The 14136-nt window shown below is 35.8% G+C and overlaps 1 protein-coding gene across 3 annotated transcripts in view; it reads left to right on the top strand.

Annotated features, from left to right (window-relative positions):
• Window positions 1-14136, top strand: part of CDK14 (cyclin-dependent kinase 14) — a 487133-nt gene that overhangs the window by 257972 nt on the left and 215025 nt on the right. For all 3 annotated transcript variants that reach the window (XM_011956201.1, XM_011956202.1, XM_011956203.1), the window contains one exon: window positions 8919-9012. In XM_011956201.1, the coding sequence (XP_011811591.1) occupies window positions 8919-9012 (94 nt within the window). The remainder of the gene's footprint in view (window positions 1-8918; window positions 9013-14136) is intronic.

Here is a 14136-nt window from a genome sequence, read left to right as displayed (position 1 = left end):
AGGTCTGATAATGTTGCCATATCTCCAAAACCCCTATCAGTCATTTGGATTATATTTTTAAAAGTAAAAGACCAAATCTTTGTTCTGAGAAAGGTGATGGTGGCTAATACATTTACAAGTAAATAAATAAATTGCAGTTGTAGAAAGTATCATGGAGAGCACAGAGTTAGGGGCCCTAACATAGTCTGAGAGATCCAGGAGGCCTTCCCACAGAAGTAACCCTGAACTTGTCTTTCCCTGTTCTAATGGAGGAAAGTTCTTACTCCTTCCCTATGAATTCCATTTTTTTCTATGTATTACACACTCCACCCCACCATTTCCCCAAATATAGTATTTTAAATAAATCTTTTCACCTTGAATTCCTTTGCCATAGAGTATATGTATATATACATTTTCAAATACTTTCATATGAAATTTTTAATTTAATTTTTTTAAATTGACAATAATTTACATATTGGGTACATAGTGATGTTTTGATATGTATAATATATAGTGATAAGATCAGGGTAATTAGCCCATCCCTCATATAAACTCATATAAAACATTTATCATTTCTTTGTGTTGGAAACATTCAATATCCTAGCCATTTGAAACTATATAATATAGTATTATTGTTATAGTCTTAATAATATATATAGTATATGTTACATATAATATAGTCTTATTTTCTTAACTATAATTATCCTGCAATGGTGTAAGACACTGGAACTTATTCCTTCCTTCTGGCCATAATTTTGTATCTTTTAATAAATCTCTCCCTATACTTTCCTTCCCTACCCTTACCAGCCTCTAGTATCTTCTGTTCTACTTTTTACTTCTACGACATTGACTTTTTTTAGCTTCCATATATGAGTGAGAACATGCGGTGTTTAACTTTCTGTTCCTGGCTTATTTTACTTAACATAATGTCCTCCATTTCTATCTATGTTGTCACAAATGACAAGATTTCATTCTTTTTTATGGCTGAATAGTATTCATTGTGCTTGTAGACCACATTTTCTTCATACATTCATCTGTTGTTGAACACCTAGCTTCATTTCCTATCTTGGCTATTGTGAATAGTTCTGCAGTAAACATGGGGGTGCAAATGTCTCTTCAATATACTGATTTTCTTTCCTTTGGATAAATTCCCAGTAGTGGGATGGCTAGCTCATATGGTAGTTCTATTTGTAGTTTTTTGAGAAACCTCCATACAGTTCTCCATAGAACATTCCCACCAACAGTATATAAGAGTTCCCTTTTCTCCACATCCTTATCAGCATTTGTTTTTTCTTTATCTTTTTCATAATGGCCATCATAATTGGAGTGAAATGTCTTATCATGATTTTGATGAGAATTTCCCTGATGATTAGTGATGTTGAGCACCTTTTCATGTTTCTTGGCCATTTGTGTGTCTTCTTTTGGAAAATGTCTGTTCAGATCATTTGTCCCCCCCTTTTTTTTCTTTTAAAGAGACAGGGTCCTTCTCTGTCACTCAGAGTGGAGTGCAGTAGTGCAATCATAGCTCACTGCAGCTTCAATCTCCTGGGTTCCAGCAATCCTCCCACCTCAGCCTCTCGAGTCACTGAGACTACAGGTGCAGTCCCACCATGCCTGGCAAAATTTTTTTTTAAATTTTTTGTGGAGACAGTCTTGCTATGTTACCCAGATCGGTCTGGAACTCCCTAGTTTCAAGTGATTCTCCCACCTCAGCTTCCAAACTGCTGGGATTACAGGCATCAACCATGGCCCCCGGCCTCACTGGCCCATTTTAAAATAAGATTGGTTGTTTTTTCAATGTTGAGATGTTTGAGTTCCTTATATATTCTAGATATTAATCCCCTGTCATATAAGTAGTTTGCAAATATTTACTCTCATTTTGTGGGTTGTTCTTTCACTCTGTTGTTTGTTTCACTCTGTTTTCCTGCACGTAGCTACATTCCTACCCCACTATATAAAAACTCAGTTTAAGTCAGATGGGGAGAAGGATTTGAGACTTATCTCCTGTCTGTACAGAAGCTTTAAGTGTAGAAGCTTTTGGTTTGATATAATCCCATTTGTTTATTTTTGCTTTTGTTGCCTGTGCTTTTGATGTCTTATTCATAAAATCTTTTCCCAGATCAATGTCCTGAAGTGTTTCCCCTATGTTTTCTTCTAGTGGTTTCATAGTTTTGGGCCTTATGTTTAAGTCTTTAATCATTTTGAGGTGATTTTGTATACTGTGAGGCATGGAAGTCTAGTTTTGTTCTTCTGGATAAGAATATCCAATTTTCCCAGCAGCATTGATTGAAGAGCTAGTCATTTTCCTGTAAGTGTTCTTGACACTGTTATCAAAACACCAGGGGTTCAGCCTAGGTCCCATTTGCCTGCTGCACAGAAAGCCAATGACTGAGACAATGAGTTTTGCCAGGGAAGAAGCCTTTATTTGGGTGCTGCAGCTGAAGAGACATGAGAAAAGTCTCAAATCCATCTCCCCAGCTGACTAAAATTGGGGGTTTATATAGTGGAGAAGAAATGAAGCTACATGCGGGGAAACAGGAATTAGGCAGGAATAAGGAAGAGAAGTTTCAGTTCCGTAATACTGTTGGAGTTCTGAGTGTGGGTTTCCTGAGAAACAAACTCAGATAAGACAAATATGTTTCAAGTTTTCAGACCAGGAGATCAATTTCTATGTTTATTCTTTTAAAAAGTCCATAAACATCAGTCTTATGGGAAATCATGACATATCACTTGTGATGTTAACCTTTGTCACATGGCTGAGATAGTGTTTGCCAGTTTTCCCCCTTGTAAATTTGCCGTCCACACCCACTCTCCACTCCTACTTCCTTACTATATTCTTTGGAAAGAAGTCACTAAGCTCAGCTCACACAGAATAGCCAGGGGAACGAGGGTTGCATTGCTTTCGATTCATTCAGCAAATATTTTTGAGCCCTTATTATGTGCCTGACACTCTGCTATGTCCTGGGAATAAGGTGATGTCCACAACCTTGTCCCTGATCTTGTAGATGTTCCATCTAGAGGAGACACACGCCCAAAAGCCAAACGCAGTTGAACATTTTTAAGTGTTATGAAGGGGACAAACTAAGAAAAGCAGGGTGAGACACTGGGGCTGGGGCTGTAACGAGGAACTGCCTTGCAGGTGGTCACTGGGAAAGACATTTCTAAGTGGAGCTATTCGCACTGACCCCTGAATGGCAAAAAGCAATTAACCAGGTACAGAGAAGGCAAAGGGAACAACAATCCGTGCAGAGATCCTGGGATGGGAAGGAGTGTGGCAAGTTTTATGAGAGGACAGTGGAACAGCATGGCTGGAGCAGAGAAAATCTAATGTGGATACAGACGTGATGTAAATTTCGAGATAGAAGTCAGTCGCGCAGAGCATGTGGAGGCTTCACTGCCTCCAGCCTCTACTGTTGATTTTAAGAAAGAAAAAAGTTCAGGGGATAATTTTAAAAATTGGATTCCTCTCCTTTTGTCAATATAGGGGCACACATGTAGGGTATGAGTAGAAAGAAAACAGATGGGAAGAAAATCCTCTGAAATCAGGATAGAACCCGGCATAATTTTGGAAACCCCTTATGTTTATAAAATTAAAGTTAACAGGTAAAATTTTCTAATGTTTATAAAATAAAAGGTAGTACTTCCAAGCATGATATAATGCTTCCCTATCTTCTAAATATAAAATAGAAACTTTTTTAAAGTTAGTAAAATAAACTGTCCTTCTTCTCCCTCCCATGATGCATATCAGCTCACCAAATTCTCTATTTTAGGAAAAAGTTAGATGGCCTTATTTAAAAAAATCACTACACGTATTTTCTCCCAATTTATTTCTCAGTTCAAAACACTTTAGAGATTAAAATATCTATCTTCAAGTTTAAAATACCTACTAATTTTTGACAAAATGCAGGAAACTTCTAAGGCATATTTTATTACAGGAAAACTGCTAAAGAGAGTAGTGAAAAAACAGATCATATTCAAGAGATTATTTCTATTAATTATTTACAAATAATCATGATATATTATACTTTCTTTATTTGTTTTTCCATAACTGATTAGGATGACTTCTATTACTGTGTTTTTTTGCAAGTGGAGCATAACGTAGGTCAAGATTTCACAAACTTTGTAAAGGGCCTGATGGTAAAAATTTAGATTTTGCAGGGCATGTGGTTTCTGTAGCAACTACTTACCTTTGTCATTTCAATGAGAAAACAGCCATACACGGTACCTAAATGAATGAGTGTGGTTGTTTTTCATTAAAGCTTATTTATAGATATTGAAATTAGAATTTCAGGTAATGTTCATATGTCACCAAATATTCTTCTTTTGATATTTTTCAAGTATTTAAAAATGTAGAAGCCATTCTTAGACTAGAATATGGACTTCTGCTCTCTTTTTAGACTTTTCTCCTCTTGTCCACATAGAGCCATAACAACAGCAGTTAGCTCTCTAAAGATTCTTCAGTTTATTAGACCCTGTTTTCTCAACCTGGAATATTTCCATTCCCAGTGCCATCACTCCATAATCCAACCAGCTTGCGCTTGTCTAGCCCTTTCAGGCATTAAGCATCCTTGCTAACCCTACACTCTGAGCTAAGCATGTCCTCTCATGCTGAAGGAACTGTGTAAACTGGAATACGTTCGAATTACTGTGTTTATACCATACAGATCTGCTAAACAGAAACTTTATGGAGGTTTTCCCAAAATTAACAACAGTCCTAAAAGTTTACTGACCTCACCAACAATGAGAAGTGAAGCTGAGAAAAAAAAATTCTGAACTATTAGACATACGCCCAAACCAATGTTCATCATCATGCTAGAGGAAAGTCTAAGTTATCTCTACATTCTCGTTACAGAAAATGTTACTACAGAATTGTCATAAGAAGAATTAATCGAAGATTATACAGCCGAAATTATAGAAAGAAATGTATTAGAGAGATTTATCAGATAAGGATAAATGTGAGATAGTTAATTTTACATTGTTTTCCTGAATGTCAGATTCTTTGTTGCATTTGTTACCTTTTAAAATTTTATGATTTCTTTTGACTGATTTGCTCATTGTAAATACACTTCTATGGCCAATTTTTAGTTATAATTTTATAATCTTTTTAATAACAAAAACTCCCAGATTATGTAAATTTCAATCCTAAAAGATTGTCTCTGGTTGTACAGACAACAAATTGTCAATTCTGCTTAAAATTTTGTTTTGAATTGTGATGAAAAAAATCTTTCATATACCTGAGACATAAATTAAACTGGGAAATGTTTAGTTCAAAAAAATTGAAGAATGTGTGAGCCTCGGTAGGTGTTTATATATTACCTTACTGGGTAACTAATCCTAAAATAAGAGTTTGAGCATACTGCATCCTGTGACACCTTTGATTGTAAGCTTTTGTGACCAGTTCTTATTCTTGAAAAATTTAGACTGAGTGGGTGATAATTACATAATTACTCAAATTCTCGAAAGAAGGAACAAAGGAGACATTTCCTGATATAAGATTATATATCATAAATTATAGTGCTTAAGTGGATGAATTTTTTTTTCTCAGTAAACCATTCAGTGCAGTCAATTTAATCCATCGAGAGAGGGAGCGTGGGGCTAATGGAGGGTAGAAAGAGGTGGGGGGAAAGCAGACACTAGTTCCTTCATATTAAATTGAAGAGCTCTTATTGCTGTATGGCAGTAAGGCAGTCCAGTAATAAGGAATTCTGTTGTATTCATATGTTGATATGTTTTATACATGTACTTTTTTATTTTCTTTTACAATTTATCTCTTTTTGTGAGTCCTTTAAGTGTAATTCCCTCAGCTTCTTTAGTACATCCTCAAGCATCTTTGAAAAAGATGATGTCATAGGAAACATCCACTAGAAATGAAAATCCAAGTCTTAGCCAGCTAAGCAGATAAGAGCCTATAAAAATGCTACATCATTCCATTCCAGCTGAATAGAATTGCAGCATAGATTTGTCTTTTAATCGTTCTAAGTAACATATTATGGAGATGATATAGACTAAACACAAGTAGTGCTAAAATAAATTCTATAAGTAGTTCTGGCAATGTAATAGTTACTTTCCTAGCCAGCCTAGCTGTGTACATAATGGGGGTGGCTATGGCTTCTGCTAAGGCTCTTCACACTCCGAGCTGCAGCTTATGGTGGGAAAAATGAAGGCCAAAAAGTAGAGAGCAGAGAGGATACGCTGAATGTAAAAAAGGAAGATGCAGGTAGCTATTTAAGATCCAAGGTATTTTATTGTGTAAACTTAAATAAGAAGAAAATAGTCTTAGAAAAGAATTCCTGACAGAAAAATTTGGAAAGCCACCATACTGAAAATTTAAGTAGACTTAACCAGACATCTGAAGCCCTAATATTTATAAGCACATCATTGTGTTTTAATATCCTAATAAAATAATTCTCTTGATACCTATGTTGTCTTTCAAATCTAAAATGAAAACATCTTGTGTAAAAACCCATCTACCTAGAACATTGGTTTGAAATTATTTACCACTTAAATAAAATTACATCCTATGATGTAAAATGGCATTTGTTTGTTTTTAGTCATCTTAACACTGTGTATTATTGGTATTTACTTTGAATAAGAATCATGTGGTACAATAGGGAAGCAATTTCTGCAAATACATCATTTCTTTAATTCAAAACACTGTTTATATACAACTGTGATAACAACTGGAGTAGCTTTAGAGAAGTAGGTCACTTGGTCTTAACCCCTAGGTTTCTGAAATAAAGACTCAAGGGTTTGCTTGCCCTAAATTGAGTATGGGGGTGCAGCAGTGGAAGAAGTGTCCCAATATGTTCATGGTTTTATTAGAATACTTGCAGGAAACATAAACTCATTCAAATACAGCCAATGTAAAAATCTGGAGAATTTCCAGGAGGTAGAGAGTTCTAAAAAACAAAACAAAACAAAACAAAACTGGATCATCTGAACATCTAAGCCTGCAGAAGTCAAGAACTAAGTCAGTTCAGGGGACTTCATCTGCAGGAATGTGTAGCCATTCGTGCTACTTCCCTGACACTAATGTGACTTAGCCATCTACATATGCTAGTTTCTTACCATACTGCCCTATTCTCCAGAGGGGCAGAAGTATCTAAGTGGCTCCCTGTCCATACTATGGATTGGTTATTCCTGTTGGGCTAGGTGCAAGATGCAGTGGTCTGGGAGGCAAGGCCTTTTGATTTACTGGACTAACTTGCTAGGTGGGAACTGTGAGATTGGCAGGTCAAGCTGCGAAAGAATGTCGAGCATAGTAGATGGCTGATATATTGAGTAAGGGCTTAATCCATAAGCTTATAAGGGGAGCAATTCTGTCTGCTGAAAGATCCATGAAAGGCATCACAGAGGAGATGGATTTAAACAGGATTATAGTGGTTGAGTTGGAATTCGCTATCAAGAGCAAATAGGCAAAGAAGGAGGGTACTCTAGGTAGTGAAGCAATTTGAGTAAAATGGTATAGGTTTATGCTTGGCACTCAGGTACATCAGTCTGGCTCAGCGATTCTCACTGTAGCTGCCCTGAATCATCTGAGCAGCCCATGTGGATGCCTGGGCTCCAACCTAGATAAATTGAAACAGGATCTCTGGGGTTTGTGGTCAGAGATATGCAGTTTCTTAACCTTCTCCTGATGATTCTAATGCAAAGAGGATTGAGAACCACTGAATGTCTAGAGACTACAATACTTTATGAGTTTGTGAAATATAGTTGGAAAAGGATGTTTGAACATGACTGTGAGGACTCATATATCAAGCTAAAGACTTAACTGTATTCTGTAAGTAATAGCACTAGAATGCACTATTTTATTGGTTTCCACTCTTTTCTGAGCCCAGTATAGTTGCATCTATTTAGAGTTCTTTCAGGGCAGTAGATGGGGGCAGGAGAAGTGGGTGGGTTATGGGATCTAGGTGTACGTCACCTAGATAGCTCATGGTGCTCATTAAAAATACTGTTTATCAAGTAACTCCATTAAAAATGGGCAAAAGACATGAACAGGCATTCTCAAAAGAAGACATACAAGCAGCCAACAAACATACTAAAAAATGATCCACATCACTAATTATCAGAGAAATGCAAATCAAAACCACAGTGAGATACTATCTCACACCAGTCAGAATGGTTATTATTAAAAAGTCAAAAAACAACAGATGCTGGCAAGGCTACAGAGAAAAGGGAATGCTCATACACTGTTGGTGAGAATGTATAATAAATTAGTTCAGCCACCATGGAAAGCAATTTGGAGATTTCTCAAAGAACTTAAAACAGAACTATCATACAACCCAGCAATCTCATAACTAGGTATATATCTGAAAGAAAACAAATCATTCTAAAAAAAAAAAGATTCATGCACTCACGTATTCACCACGGCACTATTCACAATAGCAATGACATGGACTCAACCTAGATGCCCATCAATAATGGACTAGAGAAAGAAAATGTGATACATACATACCATGGAATACCATGTAGCCATGAAAAAGAATGAAATAGTGTTGTTTGCAGCAACATGGATGCAGCTGGAGGGCATTATGCTAAGTGAATTAACACAGGAACAGGAAACCAAATACTGCATGTTATCATTCATAAGTGGGAGCTAAACATCAGGTACTCATAGCATAAAAATGACAACAATAGAAACTAGAGACTACTAGAAGGAGGAGGAAGGAAGGGAGACAAGGGTTGACAAACTGTTGGGTACTATGTATGCTCAGTACCTGGGTGATGGGATCATTCATACCTCAGACCTCAGAATCACACAGTATACCCATGTAACAAACCTGCACGTGTACCCCTGAATCTAAAATGTTAGAAGGAAAAAGAAAACTGTTTACCCACTGCTTCTCTTCTGTGGGAGTGGATATTCTAATTCCAGATTTAGTTTTCCTAAGCCGAATGTATTGAAGTTTTGTAATGATTCTTTCTTCTCTCTTTAGGGGAGTAGGTTGCATCTTTGTTGAAATGATCCAAGGAGTTGCTGCTTTTCCAGGAATGAAAGACATTCAGGATCAACTTGAACGAATATTTCTGGTAAGTCCTTTACAGAGTATTTCTGAGAAAAAATGGTTTCTAATTAGTCACTTAATGACAAATTTTACAGCAGTCTGTGGAAAATAATTTAAAACAAATTTATTGTCACATTTGGTTCTAACATATTTTGGACTTTTGAAAAAGCAGGAAATCAGTTAAGAATTATGTTTTTATACTACTGTACATGAATAACATGTCAAAGTGGTAAGAAGGAACAGGGCGGGAGAGGCAATATAGAGAAAGTAATGGGTTAAAAATGAAGGCTCTGATAGAAGAATTCCAAATAATTAATATAGATACTCCCTCCCCTTCATGTAGGTGGAGCTTAACTCCCCTGTCCCCCTTGACTGTGAGCTTTGATAACTTTCTTCCATAAAGCATAGCACGGACAGTGGGAAGACAGTGACTTTACAATAGAGACACCAGTTAAACAGTACTTCAGTCAGGTTTTCCAAGGCTATCATCATCAAAGATAAGTCATGTTAGTGGGGTGTACCCTTGATATGATGTGTTGATAATGGCACCTCATCTCTGTGGTCTTCCTCCCCAAACCATAGCCCCAGGTAAATCGTAAAAAATACATCACACGAGCCAAAACTGACAGACATTCTACAAAATACATGACTAGTAGTCTTCAAAACTGTCAAAGTCATCAAAAACAAGGAAAGTTTGAGAAACTGTCATAAATCACAGGAGGCTAGGGGAGACGTGACAACTCAATGTAATGTGGTCTCCTGGATGAAATACTTGAAAGGAAAAACATTATTAAGTATGTTGTTCAGTTAATATCAGTGTACCAATGTGAGTTTCTTAGCTGTGACAAATGTACCATATTATGTAAGATTTTCACTAGAGAGGGAAACTGGGCGAGGGGTATACATGAGCTCTCTGTATTATGTTTTGTAACTTTTGTGTAAATCTAAAACTATTCTAAAATTAAAAGCTTACTTAAACTTTTGAAAATCTGCAAAAAGTAAGTGTTCTGGAGCCAGACTATCTGGACTTATCACCCTTCTCTGTCACTTTTTAACCATGGGACTTTCAGCAAGGGGCTTATTAGTTCTCTGAGCTTTAGTTTTCTCATGGGTGAAATGAGGGATAATAATAGCACCTTCTTCATAGGTGGCTTTGAAGAATAATTGACTAATATATAAGTTCTTTTAGGACTCTGCTTGGCACATAGTAAATACTTTACATATATATAAATCATTGTTATTTTTATTACATCATTTTATACCGAACACTTTTATTCAGTAGAGTTTCCACATTAGCTAATATTCATATAAACCTGCAATTTAAAACGTGAAATCAGAGTTAGACAAATTAAGTGCAACATTAAAATATAGCTATCATATTGAGAATAAAATCTGCAATAGAGCATAGTGATACAAACTGAGGCTCCATCACTATTGTGTTCACCTTAATGTCAGCAATAAAATGGTAAGAAAAGAAGATTGGAAACTAGGAAATTAAAGCCCATCTGATTCCTCTATGCAGCAGCCTATATCCCTGTGAGTCGCTGTGCACTAACAACAAATGGACGATCAACAAAGTCCCTAACATAGAAATCGTCCTCACAGTGTTGTCCTGTTGGTTTTGTTCTTTCAGAAACCATCTGTATCCACTTCCTTTCAATTTTATTTTATTCGATATCTATAAATTCCCAACAAATGTTAACATGATTATAAAAATAGTGTATCTTTATAATGGAAAATTCCTACAGTGTCAAAATGAATAAAAGCTGAAAAATCACCCTTTGTCCTACTATCCAGAGATAACCATGTCTAGTATTTGGACATATACCTTCTATAGAGTTTTTCTACACATATTTGAAAAGCTTGAATCATATTTTGTATATGCTTTTGGAACCAGCTATTTTCACTAAACAATTTGTAATGAGCACCTTTCAATGAAAAATAAATTCAGAAACCTATCATCATTCTTAATGACTGGGGAGTGTTGTATGGATGAGACATTATTTACTTAACCAGCCCAATAATTTTCTTAAAAATATAAACTTTTCCATATATTTTGTATCGACAAAAATGGCCTAGAAGGAACTTTAATGGGCTGTAGTTTATATACATTTTTGTGCAAAAACATTTCTCCAAATATTTAGCATTTTTATTTACATAAAGCTCATGTATAATAATAATAATAGCATCACTAAATTTTATGCTGATAATTTTCTAAACTTTAGACTCCACTTTTCACTCTCTGATAGCTGTTGAACAATGATTATGTAACTTGTCAAATTACTGATTTCTGGTAGAATTATTACTATACTGTATTTGAAAGCAGAAAACTTTGAAAAGGGAATCGTACTGAAAGACATAGATAGCTCCACTTATATATTACTTTAGGTTGAGTTATAAAGGAAAAGAAATTGTTATATAAGTGAGATATACAGCAACAGAACAAAAAAGTGAGTTTCATAAAAGCATAATTTATTGACATAGCTTAGTCAAAGCTTTCATTTGAAATCTTTGTTTAACAGAAGTAATTTCCATTGGGTAATGTCTTATTGGATTACTTCCTGTGTGAAATTTTTGCTATTATTTCTTAATATTATGGCATTAGTTTCCTAATTTTATGGGTATTTGGAGACCTTTGAGCTAGGCCTAGGCTTTTAATAAGTCAGAGATATAAATCATTCTAAATTTCCCATGGGATTATTGATACACTAAACTACCATTGCTCTTGTTGGAGCACAGAGACCCACAAATGCAGATAAGCATCATGATTTATGGCATAATGCTTTCATTTACTGTAGTTATTTTACATATCTAATGCCTCTTACAATAAAATGTCCTTTGATAATTAGGAAATGAAGATCATCCTCTATATAAAATTACTGCTGTAGAATTAAATGATGCTCTGTTTTGCCCTGAAGAATTAGACGAAGCCAGATAAAGAGAAATCTAAAGAATTCTTTTGACATTAAATGTTATCATTTTAAATATTTTATTTTCTCTATTGAATTGTTTAAATTTGCAAGTATTAGCTATATTATCACACAAGTAGACTCTCTCAAGACTGGTGTGATCCTTGGAGGAGGAAAGTTTATAAACCCAGTATGGTTAAATCACTGAGAAAAAATAAATGCTTTTCCTCTGTGACCTTTTATGTCTAATCTTGGGAGGAATGACTATTAAATAGTGATTAAATCCACTTTAACAGGCCTCTAATATAAACTGCCAGAGACTCTTTTCTAAAGTGGCAATTGGATATCTGGCCTCTGGTAAAGCATTGCCAAGGAGATAATCAACTTTGAAAAGTCATGAAACATGGGATTATTTGGTTTGTTTTGTGTTTTAATACGGGGATTAAGTTCATTCATTTGCCTGTGAACTGTACATAGAAAGGTGGTTAATAACTCTGAAGCACAAAATTAATAGCATGTTACCCAAGACAGCTAATATATTTAGCTCCCACACACTGAGTCTTTATAAAATATGTCAAAGGAAATAAAGATCGGTTAGTAAAAGTCTTTATGTTTTTCTTTCTAAGGTTCTTTTTTCCCTGTTCTCTTTTTTTCTTCCTTTGGTTGAAGGGAGCAGTTCACAATTTTAACAAGTTCAATGAATTCATTTCTGGAACATAATAACCATGTTCATATATATAAGGTGAGCTGGGATATGCTACAATCTGAAATTTCACCATTAAATCATTTTCCTTGACATTGTGATATGCAAGAAAGGAAGGAAGATGATGGAATTTTGATAAATTATATTCAAGACATTTTGAATTGGCAGGTAAATAGGCACCTAATTCTCCAAGCAGTAACTCTGCTCTTAGATGGAAAGAGTATTTATTTTCACTTCTTCAGCATTACCCGGTTTTTAATATGGCACAGTGTATTCTATTCACCTCCATTAGTTGCAGAATACGCAGCAAATGCATTCATCCAGGTGAATATATATTCGGAGTGACAAAATCGCAACTAATAAAAATTTTGTGTTCTAAACATATTATTCTGAATTGAAAAAGAAGGGTACTTGGTGCAACCCTGGGAATATGTGTCCCTCTCACTTCAAAACAGCTGAACAAATGGCAGGGAATGCTTGCACAGCTGTCTGAAACCTTTGGCAGATGCTTCTGGGTCTCTGTGGCTCATGGCCCATTGTGTAATAGTCACAACAAAGGAGCTGGCATGATTCTGTTTCTCAGATCTGTTCTTTTTCTCTCTGTCTTTGAATGTTGATAACCCTGACAAATCACACCTTTCCTCGTCTCCTGGGTCTCCTGGCTTACAATGAAATTTCATCCACTAGTTTTTAAACTATTGTACATTATTTGATCGGTGTGATTGTTAAAATATTCCTCTTCATCAATATATGCCATTCAGAATTTGGGTGAGTGCATGTGTGTGTGTAATGATCCACTTGCAACTTTGAAAGCTACTATAGTACTCAGTCTGGCTTTTGAGTCGAATTATTCCTTAAGCCACTGCACTTTGCATTAAACTGACTGTGGAGATACAGTTTACAGATTCAGTTCCTGTCCTTGTTTCCTGCATATGGCTCTGATTCCAGGATCTTTAGAACTGGAACCATAATCCTACAGCTTCATGATTGGTTAGGAAAGACTTACAGAATGTAAGGGAAAGCTGATACCACCTCCTTGATGGTTATTACCATTCAGGTGGATGTGTTGTAACAGCCACATGGTTAGGATGGAATATTGCTATCACAGATTTGTATCATCATTACCATTACTGGATTTGCTTTAGGTCATTTCTGCCATACCACTTCAGCAGTTACTCTGCAGCACTAGGTACAATGAAGACATAAAAGAATTATGTGTCATCATGTCAGCCTGGAGTAATGACCATAAAAATCAAGGCAGGTGGGCAAGGCATACTTTAGGAATGGAGTCATGAATAATTGCTGAGCAATTGATCAGCAGATGTGAGACCCAGCAATAACAGTGGATTCTCTATTAGTTAAAATACTGAACTCTAAGGGTTAAATGTTGTGCTCTAATCCAGGGTTTTTGTTTTCTGCCCCCTGCCACCCACTACCCCAGCAAGCCACCTTTTCAAATTGGACAGTAGTTTCTGCATTGTAAAGGAGGAAGTTAAACTAAGTGATTTCAATATTGTCTTGTAGCTCGAACCATTTT

The sequence above is a fragment of the Colobus angolensis genome, unplaced genomic scaffold, assembly GCF_000951035.1.
Source record: "Colobus angolensis palliatus isolate OR3802 unplaced genomic scaffold, Cang.pa_1.0 Scaffold410, whole genome shotgun sequence".
NCBI classification, from domain to species: domain Eukaryota; kingdom Metazoa; phylum Chordata; class Mammalia; order Primates; family Cercopithecidae; genus Colobus; species Colobus angolensis.
This window is presented reverse-complemented; position numbering and strand designations above follow the sequence as displayed.